Source organism: Haemaphysalis longicornis, unplaced genomic scaffold (genome assembly GCF_048455015.1).
Source record: "Haemaphysalis longicornis isolate Haplotype H1 unplaced genomic scaffold, Haemaphysalis longicornis Haplotype H1 scaffold_2, whole genome shotgun sequence".
Lineage (NCBI taxonomy): Eukaryota > Metazoa > Arthropoda > Arachnida > Ixodida > Ixodidae > Haemaphysalis > Haemaphysalis longicornis.
This window is the reverse complement of record NW_027526295.1, coordinates 12598475-12614283: the sequence shown is the minus strand read 5'-3', so window position 1 is coordinate 12614283 and position 15809 is coordinate 12598475. Positions and strand designations below refer to the sequence as shown.

Here is a 15809-nt window from a genome sequence, read left to right as displayed (position 1 = left end):
AGCCTATTTTGTGTGTCGTGGCTTCCACGTGTTCCGCAAGCGCATTCGAAGCAATCTTTTTGTTTTTCACGTCATTCTTGTGTTCACGCAATCTTCTTTCGAAGTTGCTGCTCTGCAGGACGACAGCAGCTACGTGAAGCTAAAACGGGCCCCTACCCTCAAAGTGGAACGAGGCTTCCAAACGCTCTTGGCAGGTGTGTTCCGGTTGGTCCCCCCCCCCCTCCCCCCCCCCCCCCCCCCCAACACAAATCACTGTACTTCAAGCTCCTCTGCCACAACGGCTCAGCACCTGCTTTATACGGCCTCCCGAAGATCCACAAGCTGAAACTTGCCGATGCGACCGGTTGTTGACTTCACACGTTCACCCTTATACCGCCTGTCGGGCTATTTCACAAAGTTTTTGCACACCTCTTTTGGAAAGGTTCTACCTTCATACGCAACTCCTCAGATTCTATTGAAAAGGTTCGCGACGTCATGGTGGATGACGAAGAGATAATGGTGTATTTTGATGTGAAGTCACTGTTTACCGCATACCCGTGGATTTGGCGGTGGAGGATTGTCGGACTGCCCTGCAACATGACGATGGTTTGGGTGAAAGAACCCCCATCGAAGAACCAGATCTCCTGAAGCTGTTGCAGTTCTGCCTCGAAAACACTTATTTTCTTTTCCGGGGGGCGATCTACAAGCAGGTTCATGGCACAGCAATGGGCGCATCTATCTCAGTGACAACCGCCAACCTTGCATGGAAGCATTGGAAACGCTCGCACTCTCTTCATTCGAACCACGACACAAGGTCTTTCTGCGGTACATCGACGATTGCTTCTGCATCATCAAAAGGGACTCGCTAGCTGCCCTTACGGAACACATGAACAGCATGGAGAAATCCATTCAATTTACTGTCGAGGGGGAGGCTGCAGGCCGTCTTCCTTTCCTGGACGTGTTGGTTGAACGTCGTGGCGATCGCCTTTCGGTCAAGGTTTACCAAAAAGAAACCCACACTGGACGTTACCTCCATTTTATTTCTGTTCATCCAGCCTGTCATAAGCGCTCTGTCGTGGCTTCCGTCTCCCAACGCGCCAAGAGCCTCTGCTCACGGCCAGAATACGGGGCTGCTGATCTACGCCAAGTGCGCAGAGAACTCGGCAATTACGGCTACCCCAAGCATTTCGTGGACTCCGTGCTACGACAGTCAACACGCCCATCAGAACCCGCTGGTCCTCCTTGCCGAATCCGAGCGGCGATCTGTTACGTGCCGGGTGTGAGCGAATCTTTGGCTAAGGTTCTGCGCTGGTACGATGTGCACGTCGCTCACGTCCCCGCGCGCAAGCTGAGGCACAAGCTGGGGGCTGTCAAGGATGGAATCAAGAAAGAGAAGTTCCCTGGGGTGGTATACAAAAATTCCCTGCGCCGACTGCGACTGCTGCTACATTGGCGAGAGCGGAAACTTCGAAAGAAGATTGCGTGAACAGAAGGATGACGTGAAAAACAGGAAGATTGCGTTGATTGCGCTTGCGGAACACGTGGAAGCCACGACACACAAAATAGGCTGGGACGAAGCGTCAGTTATCGCCAGAGAAAGGAAATGGCTGTCACGCCGATATCTTGAGTCCCTGATTATTCATACTACGGAAAAAACACTGAACCACAATGCAGGCAATCTCCCGCCCACGTATGCAAGATGCCTGGGGCGATTACTTAGACGCACTTCTTAAAAGCTTCGAGCTTCGCGCCTTTCCGCGCAGTGAACAAGGCTTCCGTATGGAAGCCGAAACGTCTATTTTTCAGCCTTTTTAACTAAGCCTTTGGTCGACGATAACTACTTTCTTCAAGTTTTCAAGTGGAAAATTCAGCGCAAAAATTCCAGAAATACACAAAAAGACCAGACGGGACTAGCGCTAGTTCCGTCTGGTCTTTCTGTGTCATTGTCGAATTTTCGCGCTCTAATTTCCACTTGAAAACATGAACCAACTGGCCCAGCAACAAGTTCTATTACTTTATTCAACTATGTATCTTTCACGCGACGAGACGAGTTGTCGTCAAACCTTAGATTTCGTCGCAGCCAACTTGTACTAGGAAAACTGGTCCTAGGTGAACTGGTCAAAGCGGGCATCTGGGTCTAGGTGATCCCGTGCTAGGGAAACTGGTACCACCGACCTTCTCGTTCTCAGAAATGTTGTCTCGCTGTTCCATTTTTGCCGGATGTCGAGGAGAAGCGCACGGGGGGAGGCTGAGTCAGTGCTTCAACCCTGATAATTGGTCCCAGCTTGACCCATTCGTAGTTCGTGGGTTGGCTTCTGTGTTCGTTTGTTTGCAGGTGGTGCTTGAAATTGGCTTTTTGGTTTTAACACAAGTTTTGCTTTCCCTTTATTATTTTTCTTCCCCTGAAAAGTTGTCCCGCTTCTTTTTTGGGGGGGCGGGGGGCTGTCAACGGTCGCCTTTCTGCCCTATCTTCAATTTATGTGCTTTTGTTGTTCAACCGCTAGTTAGTGGACCTACGCGGAGTGATGTTTTCATGTTTTGGAGGGCGCACTCACAACCAAAGAATGGTGGAATCTGTGGGATCTGTGTACATATGTATCATTGTAACAAAACTGAGGAAATGAAAATTACCCAGTTGAGCTACTGTTGGCAAAACCTGACAATCATCGTTGGTGAGAAGACAGAAAACAAAAAAGATCAAAATATAAAAAGCCGAAATACAGAACGAAATAGCAAAGGTCTACGCAATACAGCTCCGTGAACTGATTACCTGAACTAACAGAGTGAAATTAAAAAAAAAAACAGTAAAAAGATTACACATTGAAGCGCACAAAAACCAGCAAAATGCGCTGTCTGGTCTGGCATGTTCGTCTAAGGCCATCTCGGAAACGTTAAGTAAAATAGGGTGTAAGAATGTTTACACTTGAGTAGAGAAATAAATGAATACCTGTATTCTTTTCATTTCAACATGACTGACGAAAACCGTAAATTGCGACGAGACATGTAATTATATTTACACGGCGGAAGTCACCGCAGTTACGTTTAACCGTGGTTACTAAACATTAACCACGGTTATCGCAAACTGTGGTTTTGGCTGTTACACGGGACATTATAAGTATGTCGACATGGGTCACTTGGTTGTGACCGTAACAAAAATATCTTAGAAAACTTTTAACCCCACGATAAAAAATGAGAGGAACAGTATACACAAAAGAAAATATCGTTAAGACAGTTGCTTCACACGCAAACGCGACGCACTCGCGCGCAGCGATTCGGAGAGGTGCTTGCCCAGCAGCTGCAGCCGGCTTAGTTTTCCCGGGTCGGCTCGGTAATGGGAACTTTAGGTTAAGCATCGCAATGGATATTTGACCGCCGCTATCTCTACAACTGCGAATTAGAATACACGGCAAAATTTTTCACTACACCAACATCCACTTTCTCGTATGTGGATGTTCTTTTTAGTGGTAAGAGTGATTTCGGAGAGCAGCGGCAAGCTGTTGCTGCCGTGGTTCCGGTTCGTGTTGCTTCCATTTCCGTGCGGAAAGGCGCGTCGGCGTGTTTGCAGGCCCGGCCGACGTGCGCGCGGATCGTTTCCGTGTGCTGAAAACGCTTCATTAGAGAGTTTTAGCAGTCCGTCTGTTCCGTCGTGTACGTAGTTACCGTGATGACCCGGAACCGACTGCGCCTGCGCGCGCGGAAGGGCAAGGAGGAAGGGCGAGGGGGCGCACCCCACCATTCGAATGCGCGGACATGGCTAAAACCGGCCCGCGGAACTAATCCCCCTGCCGCGACGAATGCACAAGTGCCCAGACGGGTCCCGGTCAACACGGTAACTACGTACACGACGGAACAGACAGACTGCTAAAACTTAGCAGTCTGTACGACTTTTCCCAACAGCAGGCCCGAGCACTGACTTACCGGGCCACGTCCGCAGTAGAGGCAGAAAACCAACGATTGCTTACTTACAGGGACATAACCACTTATTACAGGCACGACCGGAGGACGCTACCCCAACCACACGCAGCACTCACGAGGGAACAGCAAACTATATACCGGCAAATCCAGACAGAGTCCTTTCCACACCCCTGTCTACTCAACAGCATCTTCCCAAACCAATTCGAAGAAGCTTGCCCAATCTGTAAAAAACTAGGCACTCTCCAGCACATGATAGGGGAGTGTAGGTTTAGCCCGAAGCACCCGCCCCCCTTACCCGAGTCTCGCCCCACAAACCCTACTCTACCCTTTAACGAGAGATGGAGGATCTTGCTGACCAGCCCCGCCCCGGAGGATCAGCTACTACTGGTCACCAGGGGCCAGGCGGCGAGAGCAGCATATGGATTCCCGTGAACAGGGAACCACCTCCGTCCAGTGTGGAGTTCGCAACGAACGACTCTTAAATAAAGTTTCTTCTCTCTCTCGCTGCAGACGGGTCCCGGTCAACATGGTCACTACGTACACGACGGAACAGACAGAATGCTAAAACTCCCTAATAGAGAGTTTTAGCAGTCCTTCCGCTCCGTCGCGTACGTAGCTAGCGTGTTGACCGGCACCTGTCTGGGCACTTGGGAATTCGTCACGGTAGGGGGATTAGTTCCGCAAGACTGCCTTCGCCATGTCCTCGCCTCCTCGCCCTTCTACGCGGGCAGACGCAGACCGGTCCGGAAAACCCGGTAACAACGTAACGAACGGAACGGACGGACTGCTAAAACTCTCTATTATACCCCTGTTTTAGCAGTCCTTCCGCTCCGTCGCGTACGTAGCTATCGTGTTGACCGGGACCCGTCTGGGCACTTGGGCATTCATCACGGTAGGGGGATTAGTTCCGCAAGCCTGCCTTCGCCATGTCCTCGCCTCCTCGACCTTCCTCCTCGCCCTTCCGCGCGGGCAGGCGCAGACCGGTCCGGTTAACCCGGTAACAACGCAACGAACGGAACGGACGGACTGCTAAAAGTCTCTATTATACCCCTGTCACACGGGCACTTTCAATCGCGATTGAGTCCATCCGGATCGAGCTCAATACGTATCGGGCGCATGCTACACGGCAGTTTCAATCGCGATCGAGCTTGATCCCACCGGAACTCAATCCTGGTTTCTCAAGCGCGATCGAACGAAAGCGGCGATACTCTCGTCCCCACTGAGTAATGACACAGAATGTGAGAAGTTCAACTAAAGCCAGAAATTGTGTCAAATAACTTGACCCAAATAAGCGTGCGGTAACAATCCAATAGTTACGTATACCTACGACCGCGCGAAGTTACCAGACCCCGGCCGCAAGTACATTGTTAGCGCCATCTGGCGTACACAAGTGCAAGCGGTGCAACTTCTCGATCGCGATTGAAACGGGCCGTGTAGCAGCGGCAGTGCGTCGGCCCCGCTCGAAAACTCGATCGCGATTCACTTCAATCGCGATTGAAAGTGCCCGTGTCTGCGCGTTGCCGCCGAACGACGCCGACGCTCGTGCAACGCGTGATTTCGCGTCCATGTAGTTAGCACTTTAACCTTTTCGTACCCATACGCTCCGGACAGCACTCTAATTAAAGTAAAGACAAAAATTTTTTTTGGTCTTTTGTGGTCGCGCATGCTTCGCGGCGGTCGATGGTTTCGCTCCGTGCGCGAGCATGACGTACGCTCTGAGAAGCTGAAGCACGAAGTATACCTGCCCAAACCTCTGGGGCAGCTTTGGGGAGCCAGTTATTTCTGGGCCTTTGTCTCATCCGAACGTCAAATGATTTTTTTTCAGATGCGACGCTGAGAGAAGCATCTCTTTCCGGCGGCTCTGTCCTGCGTCCGTCGTCGTCGGCGTCTGCGTCCGCACAGCTGCGTCTTTCCTCCGCTCACCCCTCTCATCTCTCCGATAGCGAACACTCTCGCCCAAGTTCTGCGGGCGCGTGGCGCAGCGCACTGTTACTCCGCCGGTAGGCGGCGCTGCACAGCGCGTGCGCATGTGCAGCGCCCTCTCCCTCTGCGGTCTCCTCTCCTTCGGGCGCGCTGCGCATATAAGCGGAGTGCCGCTCTCCGGCCGGTCTCTCAGTCGACGGTCGTCCGCGCTACGCTTGCTCTCTCTGTGTCTCTCTCTCGCATTACCCGACGATTGCTTACGCAATTCGAGTAATCGACCCAACGGAAACGCACAATGGAACCCCCTTCAGCATCGCATCCCACCAGGGTTCTCGCGAAGGGAGGTGGGGGTAATTTTAGATGCGACGCTGAGAGGAGCATCTCTTGCCGGCGGCCCTGTCCTGCGTCCGTCGTCGTGGGCGTCCGCGTCCACACAGCTGCGTCTCTCCTCCGCTCACCCCTCTCCTCTCTCCGATAGCGAACACTCTCGCCCAACATCTGCGGGCGCGTGGCGCAGTGCACTCTCTCCGCCGGTGGGCGGCGCTGCGCGCGGCGCAAGCGCGCTGTGCGCATGTGCAGCGCCATCTGTCTCCGCGGTCTCCTCTCCTTCGGGCTAGCGGAATGCCGCGCTCCGGCCGGTCTCTCAGTCGACGGTCGTCCGCGCGACGCTTCCTCTCTCTCTCTCTCTCTCTCTCTCTCTCTCGCATTACCCGACGATTGCTCACGCAATTCGAGTAATCGACCCAACGGAAACACACAATGGAACCCCCTTCAGCGTCGCATCACACCAGGGTTCCCGCGATGGGAGTTGGGCGTAATTTTAGATACGACGCTGAGAGGAGCATCTCTTGCTGGCGGCCCTGTCCTGCGTCCGTCGTCGTCGGCGTTCGTGTCCACACAGCTGCGTCTCTCCTTTGCTCAAACCTTCTCCTCTCTCCGATAGCGAACACTCTCGCCCAACTTCTGCCGGCAAGTGGCGCAGCGCACTGTCACTCCGCCGGTGGGAGGCGCTGCACAGCGCGTGCGCATGTGCAGCGCCCTCTCCCTCTGCGCTCTCCTCTCCTTCGGGCGCGCTGCGCATATAAGCGGAGTCCCGAGCTCCGGCTGGTCTCTCAGTTGATGGTCGTCCGCGCTACGATTGCTCTCTCTCTCTCTCTCTCTCGGATTACCCGACGATTGCTTACGCAATTCGAGTAATCGACCCCGTTGGAAATCGTAGAGGAAGAAGATGTGGCTCCTGGCTCGAGGGCATGAGTATCATCATCATCATAACTAAGTCATCGCTTTTAAAAGGGACGTTCGATCAGGGGTACGACGGCTTCGTTTCCTGGCGGCGCACCCGCAAAGAGGTGTCCGATCCGCAACATTTGGTGCCGAATCCCAAGGGAAAACGAGCGGCTCCCACCGACGTGGGCAACAAGCGACGGCGACGACGAGTTTCTTCTATAAACGGTCGCCCAAGCAACGTCGTCCTTCTCGGAACCGCACCCATGGGGACAACGCGCGGACCGGGCTACCTACCAAGCGATTAAGCCGGATTTTTCGCTTAACAATGGACCGGCTGAAGGCGAAACGCGCTGCAAGGCGAGCCCAAGCGACAAATATTTTGACCGAGGCGACAGCGCTCATCGAGAGCGGCTGCTCGGACCGGTTCGCGCTCCGAAAGGTGCTGGACAAGCTCAGGTCTAGCCGCGAGGAGCTAAGCAAGATCGACGTTCAGGTCTAGGACGCGGTTCCTGTCGAGTAGCTGGAAAGGGAGTGCGAATCGGCGGCCCATTACAACGACAAGACGCTCGAGGCTCTGACTCGGCTTACGTACCGACTCGAGGAGCTCGGCGTCAACGACACGGCGCAACCTGCCCCCTCGGCTGTAGTTAGCATGCCACAGGCCCCAACGACGGTTCCATCTCAGATCTCTGGACCTCGTCTCCAACGCTTACCATCAAGCCTTTTTATGGGGACGTGTGTCAGTGGACGTCGTTTTGGGAGCAATTCAACGGCGCAGTCCACACCAACCAGGCTTTAACCACCACCGAGAAGTTTCACTACCTCCGAAACTACCTGGAAGGTGACGCAGCAGCTGCCATCGCCGGACTGCCAACAACGGAGGCGTGCTGTGAGAGTGCCATCCAGCAGCTCCAGGACAGGTTCGGGGACAAGCCCCGGATCGTACAGCGGCATTTTAGAAACCTCCGCGAGTTGCAGCACGTGACGTCTCTCTTCGGAGGAGAGGGAGCTGCGCAGACTTTACGACTGCGTCTAGCCGAACGTCCGCTGCCTCAACCTTCTGGACGTTCCAACGAGCAGCTTCGCCGCGATGCTGTACGACATTTTGCTCGAGATTCTGCCTGAAGAGATCGTCGTGGCTTTTCACAGGCACGTCCGCCTCAAAAAGATATCAATGGGCATGACATCATCTTCGTCTAGGGACGAAAACGAAACGGCTTGCCGGAAACTGGAACAACTCTTGTGGTACACGCAAATCGAACTCGAGGCAAGAGAGCAATGTGCTCCAGTGGCGACTCCTCCGAATCGAGTGACCCCTTCCAACGTAACGGGCAATCAACGTCAACGTCCGTTCTACGCGCCTACCAAGATGTGATGCGCAAACGAAACGTGTGCTTTTTTGCAGATCGCCAAAGCACGTGACCGAGGCATGCCATCCTTCTATGAGCATTCCTGAAAAAAAGAAGCGGCTAGCGAAAGCTATACGATGCTATAGATGCACGATGGTGGGCCATCGATCGAAGGAGTGCCGGCGAAAAATATGGTGCAGGATGTGCCAGGGGAGACATGCGACTGCCATGTGCGACCCGCACTATGCATGCAAAGTGAAGAAAGACCAGAAGCACACTGGCCCCAACTTCAATTTCCCGGAGCAGACGCAGGCCACCAAGTCAAAAATCTAGCCGCCATCAAGTAATCGTTGGCATCCTTCAGAAGAAGGGGCTTCGAAAAGCGGACACTAACGCGGACATCCACAACGCCTGCATCACGAAGACCATGAACAGAACCCATAGCGAAACCCTGGGTGGACTTCTGGAACAGAATTCTCCGGCGCACGATCGCGGAAAAGACACTAAAGGGCAATTTCGAGTGCGCACGATATCAAAATCCAGAAAAAAGTACTCTTGAAGATAAACATCTCCGTGAGGTCATCTCTTCTCGTTGCCTTCGGCAGATGTCAGACGGCAGCGCATCGCTCGAGCGGGACAACCGTACAAGTCGACGGTTCTGGTCAAGGAAACCAGCAGTCAAGCTGAAAGACTCATTGCAAGATGAAGCTCGAGGTTCCACGACCGAGAAACGGAAGCAATCAGCAAAAGGGCCGAAAAGACAATCCGGTCTGAACTGCCCTGTATGTCGTGTTTTTGCGTAGAACTGTGGTGCTATGTTTTCGGCGGAAGTTGGTATGTGAGACATGTAAAGGCAGGCATGCTTCGATGATGTGCGATCCCAATTTCCAAGCGAGGCGGAGCGACAAGCTGGACATGAAAGTCTCAGCTGCTACAAGGCCAGTGAAAGAAAACGGTGCGCCTTCGACGGCCGTCACAAGCTACCAACTTGACGAGGACGCGCACTTACAGACTTTCCGTTGCTGGATCGCCGGGACCAACGAGACGTCCTATGTCAGAGGCATTTTCGAGGGAGGAAGTCAACGTACGTTCGTCAAAAAAGATCTCGTAGCGAGATTGGGATTGAAAGTCGTCAGAGAGACACGCATCGCCGGGAACACTTTCGCGTCCGACGCACCTTCTCGTGTTAGGAAGTGCAAGGTAGTCCAGCTTTGCATACGTAGCTGGTTTGATGCCAGCGAGTACACCATCGAGGCAACAGCAATGCCGACAATATGCCACGACATCCCTGCTACTGACATGGAAGGCGTTTTCGCAGATCAGTTGCGGAGGCAAAGCTACGGCCTGGCAGACCAACTGACTGTGCCTCAAGCATGTGGAGAGAAAGGCATCAGTCTACTGATTGGATCGGACCAACTATGGAAATTTGTGAGCGGCGATATCATACGCCGCACGGAGTTGCAAGGATTGGTCGCGATCAAGACCACTCTTGGATGGACGTTACAGGGTCCTGCTAAGAAAACAAGCTTCGTGGATGGAACGTCCGAGGTCATGGTCTGTGTTATGCGCGTGCAAGCAGAAGCTAAAGGAGTGGAGCACGAAGTCCTGGAGTCCTTTTGGTCGCTCGACGCAATGGGTGTAGCGCCAGATGAAGAAGCTTGTGGCAGAGCAGACACATTGTCTGTTTTCAATGAAAAAATCACCAAGATTGGGACTCGGTATCAGGTAGCCGTGCCTTGTAATAAACCGGATATCGAGCTGCTGCAGGATAACTACGGCATCGCAGTAAACCGTTTACGAAATCTGATGCGACGCATCTCGAAGACCGAAGGATTGCTCGAGAGATATGATTCTGCGATTCGTCAGTACATTGTCTCCGGTAATGCTGAAGCTGTACTTGACAAGGAATTGGTAGACGGGCATACGTACTACATGCCACATAGAGAAAGCATCCGCGAGGACTCACTCACAACGAAGCTACGGGTAGTCTTCGGTGCGTCTTCCCACGCCAAAGGAGAGAGCGCGGCGCGAGCGCGCTGTGCGCATGTGCAGCGCCCTCTCTCTCCGCGGTCTCCTCCCCTTCGGGCGCGCTGCGCATATACGCGGAGTGCCGCGCTCCGGCCGGTCTCTCAGTCGACGGTCGTCCGCGCTACGCTTGCTCTCTCTCTCTCTCTCGCATTACCCGACGATTGCTTACGCAATTCGAGTAATCGACCCAACGGGAACGCACAATGGAACCCCCTTCAGCGTCGCATCACACCAGGGTTCTCGCGAGGGGAGGTGGGCGTAATTTTGTTTTCGCCCCCGCTGATGCGTGCCGCCACTTGCGTCTGAACTGACTTGTGCGATTTTGAACACTGTGGCGGCGGAAACTGCGGTTAGCGTAACTGAACTGAGGTGGCCAAGCTCAGTTTGCGTTAACAATGGTTAGCGGGGCAACCGCAGTTTCGTCTGTCGTGTAACGCAGCAAACTGCGGTTTTGTGTAAACGCAGTTTGCTTAACCGCGGTTAACTGTGCCCGTGTAACTAGGGTATAAGTGTCCAGTTGCCCTAGGTTGCGAGTTTCGCTAGTGCGAGATGGCCTATGACGACTTGCCCTATTTGGCTGTGACGAGTTAGCTCTGACGAGTTAACTTGTGACGAGTTGTAGACCCGCCGAAAACCGTCTTGTGCGCCACATGGGCACGGCGTCACCGAGTCAGAAACGGCAATCGTGAGCCTACGCGGAGAGGCGACAGGAAGCGCCAATGACTAGTCACTTTCTAGACGTCAACTTGGTACCGTCTTAGAAGCTACTCAACCGACCCCCCCCCCCCCTCTATAGAAGAACTCTTGTTGTGAAAGTCTAAGTTGCTGATGTCCTCGGTGGACACGAGTGGACAGCGGTAACTGACGGCCTGAGGGGAGTGGAAGAAACCGATGAGGGGGACAATCGAAGGGGGAAACGGCCCGTTCGTCGAAAGGCCTTTTGTCATAGGCCGTTTCGTAATAGGCCGAATTACGAAAATTGTGCTAAATGGACATGCAGAGGAAGCAAGACAATGCGCAGTTGTGAGTTGCGCATTGTTTGTCTTTCTTCCTCTGTGTGCTCATTCAGAGCAGTTTTCGTAATTCGTAATGCACCAACTAGTCCAACAGCACATTTTACATTTCATAATAGGCCGGTTGGTCTCATAGGATCATTTGTCATAGGCCCGTTTCTCTCTTAAGAATGTTCGTCACAGGTGTACGAAATGAATGCCCACGTGGTTTTTTTTGGAACGCATTTGGGTCTCTGCGAAGCAGGCAGAATGGTTTACTCTAACGAGAGAAGCCAAGCAGAGGTTTTCCTTTTTTTTGGGGGGGGGGGGGGGGGCAGGGGGTACATGTGGAAAACCACTAGAAATGCAAGCCAGAGTGGGCAAGTAAGGGGACGTGTTTGCAGAACAATATAAATACAAGTTTAACGACCCTACACAGGTAAGTGAGACAGAGACGTAGCCCAACAAAGTTCTTTCAAGACGGGCCACAAAGGACCCACGCCATTGTTTTCACTGTTTCGGCTGCAACGAGCACCCTCCAAAGGAATAGTCCACTTATGACAGGACAACTTTTCAAAGAGGCATCTGGTTCTAGGTGATCCCGTACTGGGGATGGTGGCAGCACCGATCTTTTCGTTCTTGAAAATTTCGTCTGGAAGTTTCGTCTCTCCGGAAACTTTGTCCGCGAATCGCTGCGTCGGAGATGGGATCTGCAGTCGTGGCCGCATTTCCTAGTACAAGGGCTCTCCTGTTTCGGCTGAATTCCCGATCCAATATTTTAGGCCTTCGTCGACGCTCCTTCGGGAAAAGGCGTCCGAGTGTCTAGACAGAAGGGACAGTATTGCAAAAGGTCCTGGGGGAGAAGGGGGAGCGCGAGGTGAGATGTCGCGTAAGCTGATATGCAAAAGCTTGCGGCGAACACAAGCATCGCGCCAACGTCTCGCTGACGACGAGGTGTGATGCGCTTCGCCGGAGGTTCCAGAAGCAAAAAAAAAAAGTGAAGGGTGGGGAGACAGCTCGCGGCCGGGGCGAAGGCGCCCCCGAGGTAAATAATCAGAAGGCGCAGTTCGTGGGAGAGGAGGAGCATATCGCCGCCGTGGTTCCCCACGACGGACACCAACGGCTTAGAGCCGCGGTTATTACGCGGAGAATCGCAACGAACTTCGCAGCAGCGCTGCCTAAGGACAGAAATGTAGGGGGCTCGCAGCTTATAAATATACCGTGCTTGTAATTAGCCAATCCAATTTTACAGCAGTGCGTTCTTGGTAAATTGAAGGCTCGGCTTACTAATGTTTGAACTTGGCTTGGTGGGTTCTTTTGCGTATTTTTGCATATTTCGAAACAAAAACGGTAGAAGGAAAAGCGCTTTTTTTTAAATACATTTAATTCCATTCCCATTCCATTCGGGGCAAAAGGCTCTTAATTCCATTCCCATTCCATTCATCCACGAATTGCCACCAGTTCATTCCCATTCCATTCCGGGGTCGCAAAAATGTGGAATGACACCGGGGTTATTCCAATTCAGGACTGGTAATTCTGCAACACTGGTCCCCTGATATCTGTGGTATAGGTTCAAGGATGATTTCTGCTGCCTGAATACGAAAAGAATTGTCTTTTAAAGACAAGCTCGACATTTTAAATGCCTTCTCCTCCGGTGAAAAGGAAGAACGTCACCGACCGGTACAGTGTCCCAGCTAGGTTCCCTATAACAATCTTGGCTGCAGAAAAGAACATCGAGTTCTCGAAAAGGCGGCCTTTCATCGGAAGTTTGGTTCTTGAAACGTGTTAAGGCACCGAAAAGAATCAAAAAGCAAAAGTAATGAGTGATACTTAGTTACTTTTTGTGAATTCGGGTTCCGCGTAGTAGCAACAAGCCAAATTACGCAGTTTTTCAGATTAAATAAAACCTTGAACAAGGGTGAGTTCAGCATTACTGGTGGCTAGTGTATTGGTTTCATTGTTGCTTCATTCCGGCGGGCTTTAAATCTAAACCTTCATGCAACGAAAACCTGGATGCAACAAAAGAAATGCGAATTTTTGTCAACTTGGTTATATCCAGGTTTAACTGTACAATTTGGTCCCCCCAAGTCTTTATAGAGGTCTAGCTATAAAGAAGCCATTAATTCGAACCCTTGTAGGTTCCGGAGTGGATAACTCGAATTACGCAGCACCCGCAGCGGCGCTTCGGCTCCTGGCACGCGGCGCAAGAAACGCACCCGGTGCAGCCTTCAAACGAGGCTACGTATACAAAGGACGAGGCAAAATAGGGCAACTCCCACATCGCGGACACTGCTTCGGAAGACGCATTCTTTGCGAACTACCGTGATGAAGGTGCGAGTACTGCAGTGCTATGTGTGGTGCACTGGTACTTCGAGGATATCATGTTGAAGGTTATAGGAGAACGAGAATGACGCATAGTGCGGACGTCCGCTCATAAGTCATGGCCGCCGACGGAATGCCGCTAGTCTCTTCACTTTCGAAGAAGGCCAAGATGGGGCTCACCGCTGCATTCGTTTGTTCGCGCAAAAAGTGCTCACTGCAGCCTTTGGGGACGACAGGCAGGCCGCAACCACGGACTTTCTCACACATCGACGTGCTTACATGCCCTGCTGCTTCCCAGTCCCGTTTAGCTTGCACTGGTTAATCATGAATGTATACCACGAGCCCAGTTTTCGACCTTGTTGCAGCATACTGTTTTACTGCAAAGCAGTATATGTCTAGCCCCCCCCCCCCCCCCCGTTTTCATTCCGGTGACATCGATTCACTCGGCGCCGCTCCGGGGCTCCCCCTCACCACCGCTGACACCTCTTCCACAATTATTTTCCCCCGCGCCTCCACCGATGCCCCTTTGGGAAGTTGCGAAGTCCGCAGCTAACGGCGGTATGCGGTTGGCGTGCGCTACACTGCTGCTACCTCGCAGTGCGCCGCCGCCGCCGGCCAGCATGTTGCAAATCGTGTTTGAACCTCCCGCGCAAATGTCACGTGGTTAGGATAAACCCCACACAAGGTAGCAGCGAGCATGTCGTTGCATATCTGGCAAAAACGTCACGTGGCTTGGATTAGCGGAGAATGGAACAGCGTCTGGGGAAAGTGTCAGGTTGAGGGCGCTCCTTGGTGGGGACACATGAAACATGTGGCAGGGAAAGGCAGTGGCAGAGATCACGCCGTAGCCGCACGTGTCGTACTCCATTTCACCCCCTTCGCTAGAAGCTCCTCTCCATTTTCTTTCTTTCGTCGCTGCCGCGTTCGCTCACTCGATTACGCGAATATAAACAAACGTCTTTCCCGCGAAGCCCAGGTTACGGTTGCCAAATGGCTCCCCTAAAACGACCGAATCCCGCCGACATCGATTCCACTCAAATTCACTTCGCCAAGTAGCTGCGAATCCCTGCCAGAAGAAGAGAAACTTCCCCAGTTCGAACGCCGGCTTGAGCCCGTTTTTTTCAGTTTGGAAGGCCTTGCGAGTGACATTTTTGCTGGTGTCTTTCACGCCCAAGTATGCGCCATCAGCGGTTGGCAGTTTATGCGTGCACGGTTTTGGGGTAGAAAGGGGGGTTGCACACACAGCTGGGCTTCATGCCGCTACCGATGAAACGCCGGTTGTGCTGGTGGGAGATTTAGATGTCGAAATTTTATGGCCCAATCGGCGGTACTCCTCATTAGAGTGGTTCGGGTGTAGGTTGAGGTGTTACACAGACATTTTACACACACAGTAAGATGCATTCGATGGGGAAGGAAAGTGGACAGCCGCAAGAATAGAGCGCAAGGGCTTCCACCAGGTTTTAAATCGTTATGGGACATATGAATGCCATTCGTTTGGAGGACGAAGAGCCAGAATTGAAGCATCGGCCTGAACACAACCGCGAATGGGTGCAAAAATAACGGAAAGCTCATCGAGTAGCGGCAAATTCCTCCCGGATGAAAAGCAAATTGCCCGCTCGGAACGCCGGTCTGAGCCAATGTCACTTCTTCAGAGGGCTTTCAGGGGATATTTTCGACGGCGCCTGTCCCTTCTAAGCACGCGCAAATGACCGGTTGCCTGTTTATGTGTGCGGAGGACTGGGAAAGACTTTATTGAAACAATTCCTGCAGTAGGCAGGAGCCGGGTTACGGCTCCGCCTCGACGTGGCCTGGCGTCGCGCCTTCTTCTGCGACCCTACTCGTCACAAGCCCGTTTTACGGAGCCCGTGCTATTCGAGCTCGGCGAAGACCTGTTGGATTGCCCATGACTGGTCGGTCTTGCTTGTAGATACGATGGCTCTCTGGAGTTCTTCCGGATACTCTTCGATGTGCGCGCCGTCTGGGTCGGCGGCACAGTCCCACATGATGTGCCACCGGTTGGCCGGTCCTTTCTTACAAACACTGCACTGGTTACTCGGATACTCGTCCGGGTACA

At 52.8% G+C, this 15809-nt stretch overlaps 1 protein-coding gene across 1 annotated transcript in view; it reads left to right on the top strand.

Moving 5' to 3' along the window:
• Window positions 1-15809, top strand: part of LOC144167830 (uncharacterized) — a 296895-nt gene that overhangs the window by 194782 nt on the left and 86304 nt on the right. The window contains exons 8-10 of the mRNA XM_077696990.1: window positions 1280-1387; window positions 7789-7986; window positions 8081-8193. Coding sequence (XP_077553116.1) covers window positions 1280-1387; window positions 7789-7986; window positions 8081-8193 — 419 coding nt within the window. The remainder of the gene's footprint in view (window positions 1-1279; window positions 1388-7788; window positions 7987-8080; window positions 8194-15809) is intronic.